General features: G+C 45.4%; 1 protein-coding gene across 1 annotated transcript in view; it reads right to left on the bottom strand.

Moving 5' to 3' along the window:
* SLC25A24 (solute carrier family 25 member 24) overlaps positions 1–16099 on the bottom strand; it is a 40561-nt gene extending 24462 nt beyond the window's left edge. Inside the window, exon 1 of the mRNA XM_034779426.1 lies at positions 15701–16099. Within this exon, the coding sequence (XP_034635317.1) occupies positions 15701–15883 (183 nt within the window). The 5' untranslated portion in view covers positions 15884–16099. The remainder of the gene's footprint in view (positions 1–15700) is intronic.
* Between the last annotated feature and the right edge of the window lie 2055 nt (positions 16100–18154).

Below are 18154 nucleotides of genomic sequence, written 5' to 3'. Positions count from 1 at the left end.
GTGCTCTCTCACATCATGGTAATCGGCTTCAGTGATCTCTTCAAAGGTCTCATCCAGAACTTGGGCAATGCGCTTGCGCAGGTTTCTTGGGAGAGCCACTGTGGTCCTTGTCCCAATCAGGCTAACATGTCCGCACCACTGTGCTATGAGGGGTGGGGGGATCGTTGCTGCACACAGGCAAGCTGCATATGGGCCAGGGCAGAAGCCGCATTGTAGTAGAAGACCCTCCCTTGCTTCCCAGGTCACCTCAGCAGCAAGATATCTTCCAGGATGAACTCCTGTGGAAAATGTGGGGACAGTGTTCAGTATAGGGACCCCCTGCAGCTGTTGGCTCTCCCCAAGGCACAGAAACCCAGAGGACAGTACAGCTGTGAAACAATCAGTCCTCCTTGACCCTGTGCTTAGTCACCATTTTGGGGCTCCCATGGGTTGTGTGCGCTTGCTTTGGGACAGGCAAATTATGCTATTGTGTAGACCAGGGGTCGGCAACGTTTGGCTCGCGGATCGCCAGGGTAAGCACCCTAGCGGGCCGGCCAGTTTATTTACCTGCTGACGCGGCAGGTTCGGCCGATCGCGGCTCCCAATGTCCGCGGTTTGCCGTCCCGGGCCAATGGGGGTGGCGGGAAGCCACGGCCAGCACATCACTCGCCTGCGCCGCTTCCCGCCGCCCCCATTGGCCCGGGACGGCGAACCGCGGCCATTGGGGGCCGCGATCGGCTGAACCTGCTGCGTCAGCAGGTAAATAAACTGGCCCGGCCTGCTAGGGTTCTTACCCTGGTGAGCCGCGTGCCAAACGTTGCCGACCCCTGATGTAGACTGTGCTTGCCCTTAAGTACGGGGGAATCATTGCTCTGTCTGGTGTGAACAATGCTGCCTCTGTTAAGTGTTGTATTTTGCCTTTACAGATGCAGTCTTGAGATCTCAGCCGTCCATGTTATCACCAGCCGAAAGACTGCAAAGAATTAGGAAGAGGGACCACAGAAGCAAAGAAGACATGCTGCATGAAGTAATGCAGTAGTCCCTTAACGAGAATCTAAAAGTGCAGGAGTGGAGGGAGAGTGAAAGGATCCGCCAACAGAACGAGGAGTGCTGGTACAAAAGCGCAGAGCTCCAGCAGCAAAGTACGGATCAACTGATAAGCATCATGGAGCACCAAGCAGACTTGATCCAGGCACTCGTAGCCATGCAGGCGGAGCACTACCACGCCCCCCGCAGCCCGTGTCCCAAAACTCTTTCCCTTGTGCCCACATGTCACCTCCAACCCACTTTCCCCAACACTTTCCAACACCTGTAGCTTCACCACCCAGCCCTGAAAACTACGACCTTTACCCACTGCACTCAACCCCCATTACCATGCATTACAACCATCCTGAAGTGCAGCACTCATTGCACAGCACTCCAGACAGGAAGGTTGAGTATGATAACAGGACATATGCAAATCTGTGATTGTACCGGTCCCCACCCCACCCCCTTGCCCTTTCTGTTTCCCAAGCAGTTGTGTTTCTTTTCAATAAATGGATTTTTTGGCTTTGAAAACATTATTATTATTGCATAAAGTAAAAGATACCTTGGCCCAGGAAAGCAACAGGCCCTGCAAGTCAGCGTAGCAAACACAGATTCCTACTAACATTGGAACCACTGCACTTCTCTCCCATGCAGGGCACCAAACATTACTGGTGGCTTTCAACCTCTAATTGCTCCCTCAAGGCATCCCTAATCCTTGCAGCCCCATGCTGGACCCCTCTAATAGCCCCGGTCTCTGGCTGTTTGAATTCAGCTTCCAGGTGTTGAACCTCTGAGTTCCATGCCTGAGTGAATCTTTCACCCTTCCCTTCACAAATGTTATGGCAGGTACAGCACGCGGATATAACTGCGGGGATGTTGTCATCAGCCAGGTCCAACTTCCCATACAGAGAGCACCAGTAGCCCTTTAAACGGCCAAAAGCAAACTCTATAGTCATTCTGCACTGGCTCAGCCTGTTGTTGAACCGCTCCTTGCTGCTGTCAAGGTTCCCTGTGTAGGGTTTCATGAGCCACGGCATTAAAGGGTAAGCGGGGTCTCCAAGGATCACAATGGACATTTAGACTTCCCCTACTGTGATCTTCTGGTCTGGGAAAAAAGTTCCGGCTTACAGCTTCCTGAACAGGCCAGTGTTCCGAAAGATACGTGCGTCATGCACCTTTCCAGGCCAGCCTGAGTTAATATCAATGAAATGCCCACGGTGATCCACAAGCGCCTACAGAACCATAGAGAAATACCCCTTCCGATTAACATACTCGGAGGCTAGGTGGGCTGGTGCCAGAATTGGAATATGCATCCCATCTATCGCCCCTCCGCAGTTAGGGAAACCCATTTGTGCAAAGCCAGCCACAATGTCATGCACGTTACCCAGAGTCATGGTTCTTGTGAGCAAAATGCAATTAATGCCCTTGCAAACTTGCATCAACACGATTCCAACGGTTGACTTTCCCACTCCAAACTGGTTAGCAACCGATCAGTAGCTGTCTGGAGTTGCCAGCTTCCAGATTGCAATAGCCACCTGCTTCTCCATCGTCAGGGCAGCTCTCAATCTCGTGTCCTTGCACCGCAGGGTGGGGGTGAGCTCATCACACAGTCTCATGAAAGTAGCTTTTCTCATCCGAAAGTTCTGCAGCCATTGCTCGTCATCCCAGACTTGCATGACAATGTGATCCCACCACTCAGTGCTTGTTTCCTGAGCCCAAAAGCAGCGTTCCAGGGTGGTGAGCATGTCCGTGAATGCCACAAGCAATCTCGTGTCATATGCGTTACTCGAGTCGATATCATCGTCAGAGTCCTCACTGTCTATTTGGATCTTAAGGAGTAACTCGACTGCCAAACGTGACGTGCTGGCAAGACTCGTCAGCATATTCCTCAGCAGTTCGGGCTCCATTCCCGCAGACTGAAAGGGAAGACAGAGCGTGCAGTACAAAAAAACGTTGAAAGATGGCACCAAATATGGATGGAAACACAGGGATTGTTGGGATGCGAACCGATGCATCACGGGCATTGGGACAGGACCCAAAATGCCCCCCTTCCCACAAGCCACAGTGCCAGAATGGGAAGAGGTGCTCTGTGGGGTAGCTGCCCATAATGCACTGCTCCCAATGCTGCTGTAAGTGCCGCAAATGTGGCCACGCCAGTGCACTTGCAGCTGTCAGTGTGGACAGACTGCAGCGCTTTCCCTATTGCGTTCTCCGAAGGCTGGTTTAACTCAAAGCGCTCTACATTTGCAAGTGTAGCCATGCCTTGAAATAAAAAGCACATTCCAAGAATGAATAGCCCAATAAGATTCATCCAAAGAATCTACTGATCTTAAAGAAAACTAAAAATTTATCATGTGCTAGGTGTACAGGCCAGGAGGAGATCTCTAAAACATCTTGGTATGTTAACTGTCTCTTTCTTCTTCCCCAACCCTTCCACTAAAGCAATCTATGCCCATATTTGAAGTTTTAAACATTTTTGATCTTCTGAACAAAATTCATGAGATTAGACAATTGTGAATAAATATTTAGAAGGGGAAGGTCACATGGCACTCAGTTATGAAATAAATAAAAAGTGACTTACATGCCTTCCTCTAGCATGGCAAACTGCACAGTTTAAAAACAACTATACATTTTATTTTGCACTATATCAACTATTCTTAACTGACTGCAGGGTACAACTTGTTTCAGTATTACTGCTCTTAATACACTGTAGATTATGGCTATAACTTCATTCCTTTTAGCAACAACTGGTTGATGAGGGACACCCAAGCTGAGCTCACTCAAACACCCTTATCAGTGTGGTTGGTCCTTCCAGATTCTGTCATTACTAATAACATCACTCAGAAGTTCATCAACAGATTTCTTATCACTGACTTTCTTAGTTAGGAGATAAGAGTCTGTTTTCTGGATTAGTCCTTTATAGAAAGAGGTTGTTACACTGAAGTTCTGGTCAGAAATGTGACATCTAGAAGTGGTATGCAGTGTTGTTGTAGCCATGTTGGTCCCATGATATTAGAGAGAGACAAGGTGGGTGAGGTACTATCTTTTATTAGACCAACAAGCTTTCAAGCTTGCCTGAAGAAGTGCTCTGTGTAAGCTCAAAAGCGGGTCTCTCTCACCAACAGAAGTTGATCCAATAAAAGATATTACACCTCGTCCACCTTGTCTATCTAGAAGTAGCACTGTCTAAACCAATAAACATGTTTATATTCCAAATGCTTCATTGACTAAAATAAATTACTACTCCATACTTCTGTGTGCACCCCCTCCCCTCCCCACACACCCCTATGGGAAAATGATCAAGATTATGTTTTGGCTCATAGCTGCAACAGAATGCTAACTAACTAAGTTCCAATTATAGAATCTCTATTACTGGAGAACAAGAGAGTCCGAGAGAATAGAGATTCCTGGTTGAGTTTGTAGGGCTTGCAATTAGAAAACATAAATTTTACTTATAAACTCAACACATTTTATATGGAAGTCAGCAGAAAGTTATAAATGTGGACTCCCTAATTTTGTCTTTACAATCATTTGCCACAGTCTGAGCCTCTCCAAACCACTTTGACATGGCAGAGATGGAAGAGGGGATTGAGGAGGGGGAGGAGGAGGTGTGTTTCAAAAGAAGGATCATCCATTTTGCTCACCCTAGAATTCTGGAAGTTCCTAGGATGAAAATCTTCTTTCAATCTATACAATCTACAATTTATTTTTGAGATAAAGTTTTGGCTTGAAGACGACATTTCTGCGTTTCCTGCTGGTGGACATCTTACAGCACATACTTCATTTGTGACACCAACTGTTTGAAAATCTGGTATCAGAAGCAAATTAGTTGATTATCTGTTAATTAATTTGCCATGTAGTAATTTGTTAATTCATTTGTCATATGAGAAGAGCAATCACTCATGAGTGCAAGAACAATAACTGAATTATTTTCATGATGCCAGAATATAGTGGTGTGTGTTATTTATACACTATATCATTTCTATAAATAATAATAAAAGGAAATTTTTAAAGACAACATTTATTTAGATGAATTGTGGAAAAGTGTGCCAATCAGATAGCTGCACGACTGATCCTTATTTACACATGAAAAAGACCATAAGCTTTTAAAAAAAAAAATACAGATAACCTGGATTTTGATAGGCTGACACACATAATAGGTCAATTTATCCTCAGATACTGGGGCAAAATTCTCATCAACCCATTTGATATGCTCTCTAGGCTAAGCTAATTGGCATGTAGCAGGCCAATACATACATCCAGTGAGCAGTTTTCATTCTGGCAAACCAACATCAGATAAAGGGACTCCCTATTATCTTCAGTGGAAACTGGATAGTGTCCTAAATACAAATTTAATTGCAATGGCTCTTCAGAATTCAAAGCATGTGTTTGAAAATAAATAGGTCGTGAATGCAGTTAATTTACACATTTTTAAGGTATGTTTTTAATTTTTTTTAAATGTGTCAGACTTTGAAAATAGACGGGGTGCACAGTGCTCTATTTCTCCCCCGCCCCCAACTTAGCACTGGGAACAGACCCAGATATTTGACTGTGAAGCTACACCACAGAAAACAAAATGACTTGATTATGAAAGAAACTGAAAAACAACCAGAATTTATATTCCAAAACTAAAAGCTTCTTCCTTCCCCTCTCTGCCCTAAATTTAAAAACAAAAAGAAGAGAGCAGCAATGCTTGGAAGATCAGAAATTCATTATAGGCTGCAGCCCATGTATTTTGTGAGCATAGACAATGCAGTGATGCCTGCTTGAGTCTACAGAGAACCTGAAACAATAACTCAGATATGAATTGCTCCTTCACCCCAACAAGGGCCCCATGGACTCTGCTATTCTGTGGTTGCAGAATTTGGCATTTTTCTAAGATTCCACAGGTTTCAACACTTTTGCCACCAAATTTCTATTTCGTTGCAGGTGTAGACTGGTACCAGACATAGTTTTCTATCTTCCTGTCCTCCTGGAACCTGCCTGCTGCTTCCTCTTGCTCTCCAGCTTTCCCCATAAGGGGTAATTAGATGAATTACAATGCAGGCTCCTCCCTGTTACTCCCCAGAACCAGACAACAGAGGCTTAGGGAGGCAAATGATGAGGCTGGTAGCCTGAGCTGCCAGGAGAGCTAGCCTGCTATTTCCTGGTACAGACTTGCTGTTGGCTCACCACACCCTTGGTTAGGTCCAACAGCAAGGGAAAAAAAATGTTGTTTGCATGTTTCCCCAAGGCATGCCATTTCACGACTCACTGTCTGAAACTTTGAACCCAAGCAATAAAGATATTACACGAGACATAGCAACAATGCTGATAACTACTAGTTGAGCGCACCAGCAGATTTAATGGTACACAAACCTTAAAATTGCCTTTTGTTTGTCTATTTGTATTTTAATATCAAGGCCTTCCACTTTTTGACTGAACATCCAGTTCTGACATGTTATACCATTCAAGCTGTGGTTTCTAACAAATGAACAGTTTGTCACTGTTCTTCTGCTTCTGGTGCCTTTTGTACAAACAGCTAACTCTGTTTCACCTTTTCTCAACCTAGCACACTAAGGCAACACAAGCCCAAGCATTTGGAGGTGGAATGAAACACTAGAAGAAATAAAAAACTTGGGTTGGGGAAATAGGTAAGAATGCTGCAGTGTTTAATTTTCCCCAGTATTCTCAGCTACATCCACAGCTATGATTTGTTGTTAATAAACAAACAATATTCATTGCCAAACAAGGTAAACCTGCAACAGTCTCTCTTAAATAATCCACTAAATATTTTGCACCTGATACCTTTATAACTGACCTGTCACATTGTTAGATTACTGAGTGGTACAATTATGACCCACTGATATTTTCAACATGATGGTACCTACACAGTAGAAGAGGATAGAAGTTATTTTATATTTGTATGTAGATTTTTCTTTTAAATCCCTGAAAATGTCACTATTAAAGTATTGTAACTATGATTTTTAAATAAAGGGAAACTTTTTCACATTCAGAATGTATCATTGTTCCAAAATAAAGAAGTGGTGGGTGAGGAGGCTGGTTTTGTTTTATGAAATAATTCTCAATCAAATTAACTTGTTATTTTAACTGATTAATTAAATCTTATGAATGCTTAAAAGTCAGAAGTCACCAAGAGATTGCTGGGTGTTTCCAACTTCCTGCCTCTTCATCTAGAGGAGAAAATAAGGACAAAGAAACAGCATTTAAAGACTCTTAATTGGTGCAATTAGTGACTCATGATCTTTCCGTAAACTATGACTAGTAAATAGAGTGCAGTGCTGCAAATGCATTACAAAAAAGCCAAGATCAAAACAGCACCACAATAAGAACAGTAACTATCTTCCCAGCTGTGACCAGATGTTTTCACGTTAAATATTAAAACCAGGCAGGTCATGTATACTGACCACTTGTTTCACAGGTTTTCCCTAGACTGAAGAGGGGGTATAGCAGAAGGAAAGCTTGCTTACTGAATATCCCTTCATATGGGATCATCTAACTTTGCATCCTAGTCTAATGTTACCTCTGTATTAGACTGCAAGCTTCTTGGATCAAATTCAACCCTGCTTAAGTGAGTGCAACTCCACTGTCTTCAGTGGATGTGTACCCCTAACACCAAGGCTAACTTTGGCCCCTTGTCCTATCTGTAAAGAACACTTATGGAACTCTGTAAATGACACTATTAAATACACTAAATACAACTCTATAAATAAATCAGTATTTCCACATTGCACTGGCTGAGGGATAGTTCCAGTACAGATCCTTTCAAACCCAAATGAACCTGAGGCCAGGCTTACCTATCCAGACATTGTATTTTGGATTATTTCCCTTCCTTCCCAGGAGTACTGCTGTCATTTAAAATATATGCAGTGGTCTCTTCCTGTTCCCAAAATTGACATCCATCCATCCATCCAAGAAGCTTGAAGGAACCATGATATATAAATGTGCGATGCTGATCACTATATGACAACTTTGTCCCTGTTAGCACTTTACACCATTTATTGACCTGAAGCTCTCCCTTCTTACAGTACTAGGGAGCAAGAGATCTTTTCACCAGTCCATGCCAAGCAACAAAATCCACAAAATGAGCCTAGCGAATCAGATGCCAATCCCATGAGTTTGCTATGTATGGCATGCAGAAAAGGCATTGTAAAGCCTGGATTAACTCTCTCAACTGAGGGCAGGTCTACACTACTGCTTAAGTTGATCTAACTTACTTTGCCAGGGTGTGAAAATGACACCCTCCTGAGCGATGCAAGTTACAGTGACCTAAGCGCTGTCCACACCAGCGCTATGTCACCAGAGGTTCCGCCTCTCATGGAAGTGGAGTAATTATGCCAATGGGAGTGCGCTCTCCTGTTGGCATACAGCATCTTCACCAGACATGCTACAGTGGCACAGCTGCCTCGGTACAGCTGCACCGATGTAGCACTGCTAGTGTAGACCTGCTCTCAGGCCTAGTCTTCACTTACCGGCTAGTCCGGCGGCACGCCATCGATGTTCTGGGATCGATCCCGGAAGTGCTCACAGTCAGCGCCGGTACTCCAGCTCGCCGAGAGGAGTACGCGGCGTCGACGGGGGGAGACTTCCGGCCGCGTCTGGACCGCGGTAAGTTCGGACTAAGGTACTTCGAATTCAGCTACGTTATTAACGTAGCTGAATTTGTGTACCTTAGTCCGAAGTCCGGACTAAGTGGGGACCAGCCCTAAGTCTCATGGATTGGGAGTTAAAAGTTGCCAAGAATCTGAAGTAGCACAGCATAAGAGGGTAGGTCTATACTTACCTCCAGGTCCAGCGGTAAGCAATTGATCTTCTGGGATCGATTTATCGTGTCTTGTCTAGACGCGATAAATCGATCCCGGAAGTGCTCGCCGTCGACGCCGGTACTCCTGCTCCGCGAGAGGAGTATGCAGAGTCGACGGGGGAGCCCGCCTGCCGCATCTGGACCCGCAGTAAGTTCGAACTAAGGTACTTCGACTTCAGCTACGTTATTCACGTAGAACTAGAAATAGAACTCTACATGTAAATGCATTGTTTATGGGATGCTAGTTTAACACCTTCAGTGTATTCTGAGTAGATCAGATCACCGGAGCTACACTAACTTACACCAACTGAGGATCTGGTCCCAGTTTTTCTCTCTCTCTCATTTTAAAAAGAAATCCGTATTTATTTTCCTTTTGCTTCTCAGCAAAAGGATTTTTTCCACTATTCAGAATGACTGTGCATTAACGGTATTATTATAGTTAATGCGGTCTATGGAAAGCTATATGATACTGTGGCCATATTGCATTTCCTCTTTGTTTGATTTGAAATAGTGTGTCGATTTGGCTTTTGCGCAACTTTGTAATGTGATCTGTACCTCCACTTGATTCTGGGAAGTAGTATTTATTACAAACTAATCAGTGCCATTCTGGCAGCTTTTCATATATGCACATTTATAATTTTTAAGAAGTCTGGGTTTGGTCTGTTGCAAATTGACAAGATGAAGGACAAGTAGACTGTCAATTCCTCATGTTTTATTAGTGTGCTCTATGGGGTCCTTTTGTGAGATGAATTAAGGGCTGTGCACATAAATCCTCATATAGCTACAATGTTATTTCACTTGCCAGAATGTTTGATCAAATATTGGAAATGAATAAAGTTGAATGAGAACAGGGGAAGAGGAAATACCAGAGCGTACCATATAGTCCATTAACTCAAAATGGACAGTGACCTTTATCTGATGCTTCTTTAGAAGAATCCAGATACCCTATCCCTCCTTATGCAAGAGGCCAATTATATAATACTTTAATATGAAAGGGAAATTTCTTCTTGAACCATTCAAGTAGTTAACTTACACCATGAAGCATGAGATTTATCTTTTCATAGGCCCCAATCCTGCAAAGACTTATATGTGTACTTAATTTTATGCACTGAATTTGCATTTGTATACACCTTGGGCATGTCTACACTACAAAATTATGCTGACCTAAGTTACATCAGCATACAGCCATCACAGTAATTATATCGCTTTTGCATGTCCACACTATGCTCTTCTTGGGTCGGTGGTGCATGTCCTCATCAGGAGTGCTTGTACAGACTATACTGTCACTTCAGTGCATTGTGGGACAGCTTCTGCAAGCCGGTAGCAGTCGCTGTAAGCAATGCAGAGTCTACGCTGATACTGCGTCGACCTAATTACAGTAAAAGCTGTTTTATCCGGCACTTCACCAACCGGAAAACTCAATAAATTGGCATTTCTGATCTTCATTGAAATTCCTGTTTATAGTCCGGTTGGCGCCAGGTCAGCAGGCGTTGGGGCACAGGAGAGGGTGTGGAGCACAGGCTCTGGGAGAGAGTTTGGGTGCAGGAGGGGGCTTGGGGCAGCAGGTTGTGGTACAGGAGGAGGTACGGGATGCCAGATACGGGGGGGGGGGGGGGGGCGCTCACCTCGGTTGGCTCCACACAAGCAGCCACCTGTCCCGGCTCCTCCTAGGCAGAGGCATGGCAGGTGGCTCTGTGTGCTACCGCCACCTGCAGGTGCCGCCCCCGCAGCTCCCATTGGCTGCGGTTCCCAGCCAATGGGAGCTGTGGGGCTCACACTTTGGGCAGGGCGGGGCAGCACACAGAGCTGCCTGCCATGCCTCCACCCAGGAGCAGCTGGGACAGGTCTCCACTTGCGGGGAGCTGCCCAATGTCAGCGCCCCCCGGATCAGGCACCCTGCACCCCCTCCCATGCCTCAACTCGCTGCCCCAAGCCCCCTCCTGCACCCAAACTCCCTCCCTCTTAGTTAAATGGCATTTTTCACTTTCCAGCTTCCACCATTCCCTCAACATGCCGGATAAAACAGCTTTTACTGTACTACATCAACATTGACTCTACGCCTCTCATGGAGGTGGAGGTATTAAATCAGTGTAGTGGAGTAGTTATGCCAGTGGGAGCTAAATTTACACATAAGCTGCCTTGCATCAACTTGACTCCATAGCATAGACCAGGCCTTAGAGCTTGTCTACATCAGTGCAGCTGTGCCGCCGTATCACTTAGAGAAGATGCTATCTATAGAGCCAATGGGAGAGCTTCTCCCATCAGCACAGGTACTCCACCACCCTGAGAGGCAGTAGCTATGTTGACAGAAGTCCTCCTGATGACATAACCCTCAGTATAGACAGTGCTATGTCGATATAACCATGTCACTCAGAGATGTGGACTTTCCACATCCCTGAGTGACGTAGTTATACCAACATACATTTGTAAGGTAGACCAAGTCTAAGACTTGAAGTGAAACAAAGCACCAGAACAGGACAATTTTACTTTGTTTAAACTCAGAAAAGGACAGAAGAAACTGAGTAGCTACCTAAGCACAGGAAAAGAACGGGAGGTGAGGCTACCTGTGGCACAGTTGCACCGGTACAGCTGCGCAATTCTAGAGCATCTGTTGAAGACGCTCTATACTGATGGGAGAGCGCTCTCGTCTAGGCATTAAAAAAAAAAAAAGCCACCTCTGTAAGCGGCATAAGCTATGTTGGTGGGAGAAGGAGCGTAGAATGGATGTGCAAATGCAATTTAATTACTGCGGCAGCTGTATGCTGACATAACTTAGGTCGAAATAATTTTGTAGTGTAGACATGCCCAGGGTGTAGGGAGAAGCTCTCTCGCTGTGCACATAAATGCTTATGTCAGTGTAGCCTACGTCGCTCAGAGGGGTGGAATGTTCACACCCCTGAGCAACATACATTTTGCTGACATAGGCTATTTCTACAGTACAGCCTAAGTTTAAAACAACCAACATACAGGAAGTTGAGTGCATTCCATATATTTTTCCCACCCTTGCATGCATGGCATGACTTATGGAAGGTAGGGTTTTTCTGTTCTGTTTTGTTTTTTAATTTTGTAGCAGCTAAAGGAAGGGAAGAATTTCTGCTCTCAGTCACATCACTGTAAATTCAGGTAACTCCACTGATTTCAATGGATTTATTTCCAATTTACACTGATGTAACTGAGCAGTAATTGGCAGAGAGATTCTCAGTCTCTACATTTGATTCAGCTTTTCCATATGTAAAAGTTATCAAGCAAAACTGGAGAGGCTGACACAATTATTAGGAGGTTGCCATGATAAAACTTTTTTACTTATAATCTTAGAAATGGGGTTTTCAGTGCCATAGGTAGAGAAATTAAACATTCCGTTTCCCTTAAATATGAGAAAATCTGGGTCCCTAACGTGCTCCCTCCCCCCGCACACACACACTCTTCATCCCCTGCACCAGGTAAAAGGCCAACTTTACTACAGGCATGAAACTGGTGCAACAGGTTTTCAATAATGAGCATACAAAGTAGGATTGATATTCACTGCTGGTATGCAATTTAAAACTGACAATTCTCATAGTTAAGCAAACAGACTGTACCGTCCCTCCCTTAAGTAACTGATAAAAAATAAAGAACACAAATCCACCCATTGCAATGATGGTTTTGAACACTGCAACTAAATCAGATTTTCTAATTCAACGCATCCAGTACTGGTCTCACTTGCACCTATTTTACACAGTTGTTACTCCATTCACTTTGGTGGACCTGCTCTGGATTTGCACCCTCACAACTGAAAACAAAATCAATCCCTCTGATTTGGAGGCCATATGATATGTGTTTCTGTCTCAAAAGTGCATATCTTGTTTTATTGTCCTGTATGAATATTAATAAATTGCCTTGGGTAATGACAATATAGAATATGAATGAATACCAAGGACAGTCAGGAAGCTAAAAGCTCCTTTAAGTATGGTAATCTTTTATTTATTCAAGATCAACTTGAAAGTGATGAGTTTTAAGAATACACACTATATGTAACATTATGATTAGGCCACTTTGTCCTGGTTTCCCTTCTCTTTGTAAGATAAGTGCACACACCCACACACACCAGTTTTTTCCCCATAAGTGGAGGCCTAATCAATAATTCATTGCATTATTAAAAAACAAATTATTTATTCCATATAATAAAAATGAGAGAAATGCATAATGTTACACTATGGTTATGTTACATCAGGTTGGGCAAGCTTTTTGGCTCGAGGGCCACATCTGGGTGGGGAAATTGTATGCAGGGCCATGAGTATATGGCTGGGGCAGGGGTGCGGGAGAGGGGGTAGGGTGTAGGAGAGGGTACAGTGTGCAGGAAGAGGCTCAAGGCATGGGCTTGGGGTGCAGGAAGGGGTGTGGGTTCCAGCCCGACACCGCTTACCTTGAACGGCTCCTGGGTGACAGTGGCGCACAGCAGGGCTAAGGCAGGCTCCCTGCCTGCCCTGGTCCCGTGTCGCTCCCGGAAGTGGCCAGCATGTCCAGCAGTGGCTCCTGGCGGTGGGGTGGGGCAGGCAGCTTCGCCACACGCTGCCCTCGCCTGCGGGTACCACCCCCGGAGCTCCCATTGGCTGTGGTTCCCCGTTCCCGGTCAACGGGAGTTGTGGGGGGCAGTACCTGCAGGCAAGGGCACTGCACGGAGCCCTCTGCCCCCCCAACCCACCCAGGGGCTGCAGGGATGTGGTGCCAACCGCTTCTGGGAGCGGCGCAGGGCCAGGGCAGGCAGGGAGCCTTATTGAAAGCCCTGACAGGCCGGATCCAGCCCGCAGGCTGTAGTTTGCCCTCCCGTGTTACACAGACGTCTGAGATACACTGTGTATGTGACACTGGATAGAGTTATCCATCTTGCCAAACTAATCTCAGGTTTGATAACAAAATTTGGAAAGTCAATACAAATTGAAGATAACTAAAACAAAGGAAAACTTTTAAGATTAGCTATCCTAGTAAGGCCAATCTCCCCAGCTTTGGCTAACAAGGAGATCTAATTAAAAGTCACACACATTGGATCAAATGTTGCCTTCTCAGAATAAAATCACCGTACCATAAGAAGATTCTTATCCATAGGATTATGTATGATAAGCCATTTCACAATATACCCCTAGCCAACTGGTGTAACTCAGCATAGCTCTATGAAACTCAGTGCAGCTAGGGTGATTTTCACCAGCTAAGAATCTGGCCCATGGTATTTCTGTAATATAGTCAGATTTTTATATTCATAAATGAAATTATATCACTGACAGTAAAGCGCATGCAAGTGCAATGAGTCAACAAGAACATCACAACACAGTGAAGTATGAATGTTTTGGGGTTGTGTGTGTGTGAAGTCATGGAATGTGTCCTATAAACATATAAACTAAAAAAAGTATTTTAACTCTCCATTGGCCAGGCTCATGTCCATCATTTCTCCTTGCATCCTCCTCTTCAGTAGCCAGTGCTAATGTTACACCCCACTGACACGGAGGCTGACGGGTGAGGGTACTAAAACTTTTCTTATCTGCTGCCCAAGAGGAACTTACACTGCCATGACTCAGATCATGCAAGCAGAGAGATGCAAATTGTACAGCCAGGGCCAAAATCAGCAAATCATTCTCTTTATTATGCTGGGCCTGGAATGTGCTATCAGGTATCATGCAACAAGGGGTGGCGAGATACCAAAGATGACACACTGTGAGCAAGACCAAGCCCAACTGCCCACAGAATGACCAACTGCCAAGCTATTAATAAAATTTTGACTCAGGACATTTAATCTATTTACAGCCTTACAGAGAGCCTATACATGATAGTTCCTACAATAAAAACTGTATACTAAGGAATTAAAAACACAGGCCTCAGTCCTGAATTAAATGCACACAAGTGTACCATTATGACAGCACAGAGTCCCACTGAAATGCAGATCCATTTCAAAGACTGGGGTTATAAAGAGCTAATGATTCGAGCAGTCCTGGCATTTTATTTAAAAAATTGTCTGGCCTAAGATATCTAAATTAGACATATTAAAAGGAAAAAAAATTGTTTCCCACCAGAACCCTGACAAAAAGATTTGTATATTTTAGGCCTGTCTCTCCTTTCACCTAGACTACTGTAACTCCACGGACTTCAAATGAGTTACTCCTGATTTACACCAACACATATTGGAGGAGGATCTAGCCCTTCTTTTACAAGATATATCTAAATACAGCAAAATGACTTTAGAAATGTAGTTCCATTTTGGTTATAAGGCCTGCTTCTTCTAATAGGTTTGGCCTTGTACCCCTCCGCAGGGCAGAAGGGATCTGAAATGGGCAACAGAGCAAACAAATAAAAAAACAGCTGGGGAGTAATCATACTATTCAGGGAAAGACAAAGAGCTTTGCAGCAGCTGGCTTTAAAAGCAGGGGGAAACGGGGAGATGCCTGTGTACCTGGGTGCAGGGCATCAGAGTTTGAACTGCTGACCAGAACCATCAGGATGGGCATTGTGGGACACCTCCTGGAGGCCACTTACAGCATCGAAACCAAGCGTGGTGTCTCCACTGACACTTTGTCCATCTAACTTTGCCGCAAAAAAAACTCTACGCCTCATGTCGAGATAGTTTTATTTTGTTGGCAAAGCAGGAGAGTTTTGCCGGCGGGAGGAGCCTTGCAGTATGTACACCTCCATCCATTGTTTTGTTGACAAAAGTTGCCTTTTGCCAACAAAACTCTGTAGTGTAGACAGTCTCCTGGGCGGGCTGGGCCCCATTCTGCACACTGGCCAGAGGCGAGTGGTCACTGGGGACATCCCACTCACTACTGCAGAGGCCAGTGCCTGCTCACTGCCTCGAAGGCCAGAGTTTTTTCACAGGAGACACCTCTTCTCACACCCATTCCGGCCCCAGCCCCACCCAGCCCCTACCTCTTCTGCATCTTTGCCCAGGGGGATGCCCAGGGCTTTAAGGCCCTCATGGAGCTCGGCGACGTCCACTCTCCCGTCTTCATTGAGGTCCAGCTTCTTGAAGAGGTTCTCGTACCTGGAGCTGTTGTTGGCTTCTTCGCAGGCAGCCTTGGGGAGCACCAAGCCCCGCAGGAAGCGAAACATGGTGCCGCTGGGGACGGGCGGAGCGGCGGGAAGCGGGCCGGAGACGCAGGCAGTCAGGGGGGAGCGGGGAAGGAGAGACCAGAGCCGAGCGGGGAGGCAGAGCCCGGGCAAGCCCGGCAGGAGCAGCCAGTGAGTGCAGCGGGAAGGGGAAGGGCGGCTCCCTGGGCCTGCCTCGCCACGGGCTGGGCGGGGCGTTACTCTCCTCCCTGAGCAACGGAGCCGGCTGCTGGGAGGGGCTGGGCTGGGCCAGGCGAGCCAAGGAAGCCGCCGCAATGACGGGTGTGCGGGGGGGATGGGAGAGCTGCGGCGGGCGGGGTTGCTCAAGGAGGGGCGGGACCAGCCTGTGCAGTGTCAGCCCCTCTCGCTTCAGGCGGCGGCGATGGCGGAGCTGGGTGCGGCGGCTGGGATGAGCTACACGGGACAGCTGGAGAAGAAGGGTCGATATGGGAAAGCTGCGTTGGAAATAGAGAGTTCTTAACATCACCTGTAGGCCAGGGACACCCAGGTAACGGAAGCTCCCCGTTCACTGAAACCCAACTACAGCCCCCTGTACCAGTGCGTGCAGCGGGTCAGGGCTTAGCAAGGTGGGACCCTGCAGATACTCTGTTTATTTCAAACTGTATTCATCCACATTTTCTGCTGTCCTTGGTCTTTCCATTTATGGTGACTATTGTCTCTCTTTTCTTCTGCATGGAGAGGAAGGATGGTCCAGTGGTTAGGGTGCCTCGGGACTCAGTAGACTAGCGTTTAATTCCCTGCACACTTCTGTGATCTTAGGTTAGTCTTGTACCTCAGTCCCCTCAGAGTTCGAAGTGCTGACCAGAACGGTCAGGATGGGCATTGTTTGTGGGACACCTCCTGGAGGCCACTTAGAGCATCTCCATTGGAAAATGGAGATCATACTTCACACGGTATTGTGAAGAGAATACATTAAAGACTGTGAGGCACTCGGATACTGTGGTAATAGAGCACATATAGTAAGATTCATAGGCGTTTACATACTACACACACCAACACTGAGTCTGGGCATTTATGTGATACTAATTTCAGAATGAATATTATAAAACACAATGGGAAGTGGTTAAAGGGAAACTGCCAGGTTGAAGTTCACATTTTAAAAAAAACCCTGATTATGCTACTAATGCTTTACATTACAAAACTAAAAATAATTTGCTATATCCAATTTACTTTTACTTTTTGCACTTTATGTAACTTTGACAATTAAGATAGTTTCATTTTGTTTGTAGTCTGTTCACTTTCAGATTCTCATGCAACAGCAATCCTGCAATAGTTGCACAAACTGTAAGAGACTATACCCAACCAGAAAACCTGTTTAAATTGATTTCTATGAGTAGTAGGTTTTATTATTTTTCTTTTTTTAGCTAACCTCTACATTTTAAGTCTAAATTGCCTGCCAATTGACCAAATTCTCTCTTGATACACACACATACCCTACTAAGGTTCCATGGGTGTAACTGAGGGCAGAATTTGACCTAGTGTCATTTTAATTAATAGGCTGTACCTGATCCCAATATAAATGACAGTTTTGTCATTGATTTCAATGAAAGCAGGCTCAGGACTTGAGATACTAATCCAGACTTATTTTATTTGGAATTTTGCCACTGCCAAGAGGCTGCAATTTATAAGTTAATAGAGGAAACATTGTCACAAGCTATGGAAGATCCAAAGGAAGAATGACCAATAAGATCAATACTGAAACATGATGACATTAATTGTTAAGTGGAATGGTATTACTTTTCTTAGTGTACAAAATTACGTCGATTTAATAGAAGTCGATTTTTTAGAAATTGATTTGATGCAGTTGATTGTGTGTGTCCCTACTAAGCGCATTAAGTTGGCAGTGTGTGCCCACAGTACCGAGGCTAGCGTCGACTTTTGGAGTGTTGCACTGTGGTAGCTATCCCACATTTCCTGCAGTCTCTGCCGCCCATTGGAATTCTGGGTTGAGCTCCCAATGCCTGATGGGGCAAAAACATTGTCACTGGTGGTTCTGGGTACATGTCATCAGGCCTCCGTCCATCCCTCCCTCCCTCCATGAAAGCAACGGCAAAAAATAATTTCTCACCTTTTTTCCTGGGTTACCCGTGCAGACGACATATCACGGGAAGCATGGAGCCCGCTCAGCTCACTGTCACCGTATGTCTCCTGGGTGCTGCTGGCAGACGTGGTACTGCAGTGCTACACAGCAGCATCCTCTTGCCTTGCCTTGTGGACAGCAGATGGTACAATACGACTGCTAGCCGTTGTTGT

This window comes from Trachemys scripta, chromosome 8, assembly GCF_013100865.1.
Source record: "Trachemys scripta elegans isolate TJP31775 chromosome 8, CAS_Tse_1.0, whole genome shotgun sequence".
In the NCBI taxonomy this organism is placed as follows: domain Eukaryota; kingdom Metazoa; phylum Chordata; order Testudines; family Emydidae; genus Trachemys; species Trachemys scripta.
Note: the sequence above shows the minus strand (reverse complement) of the source record. Positions and strands in the feature narration are given on the sequence as shown.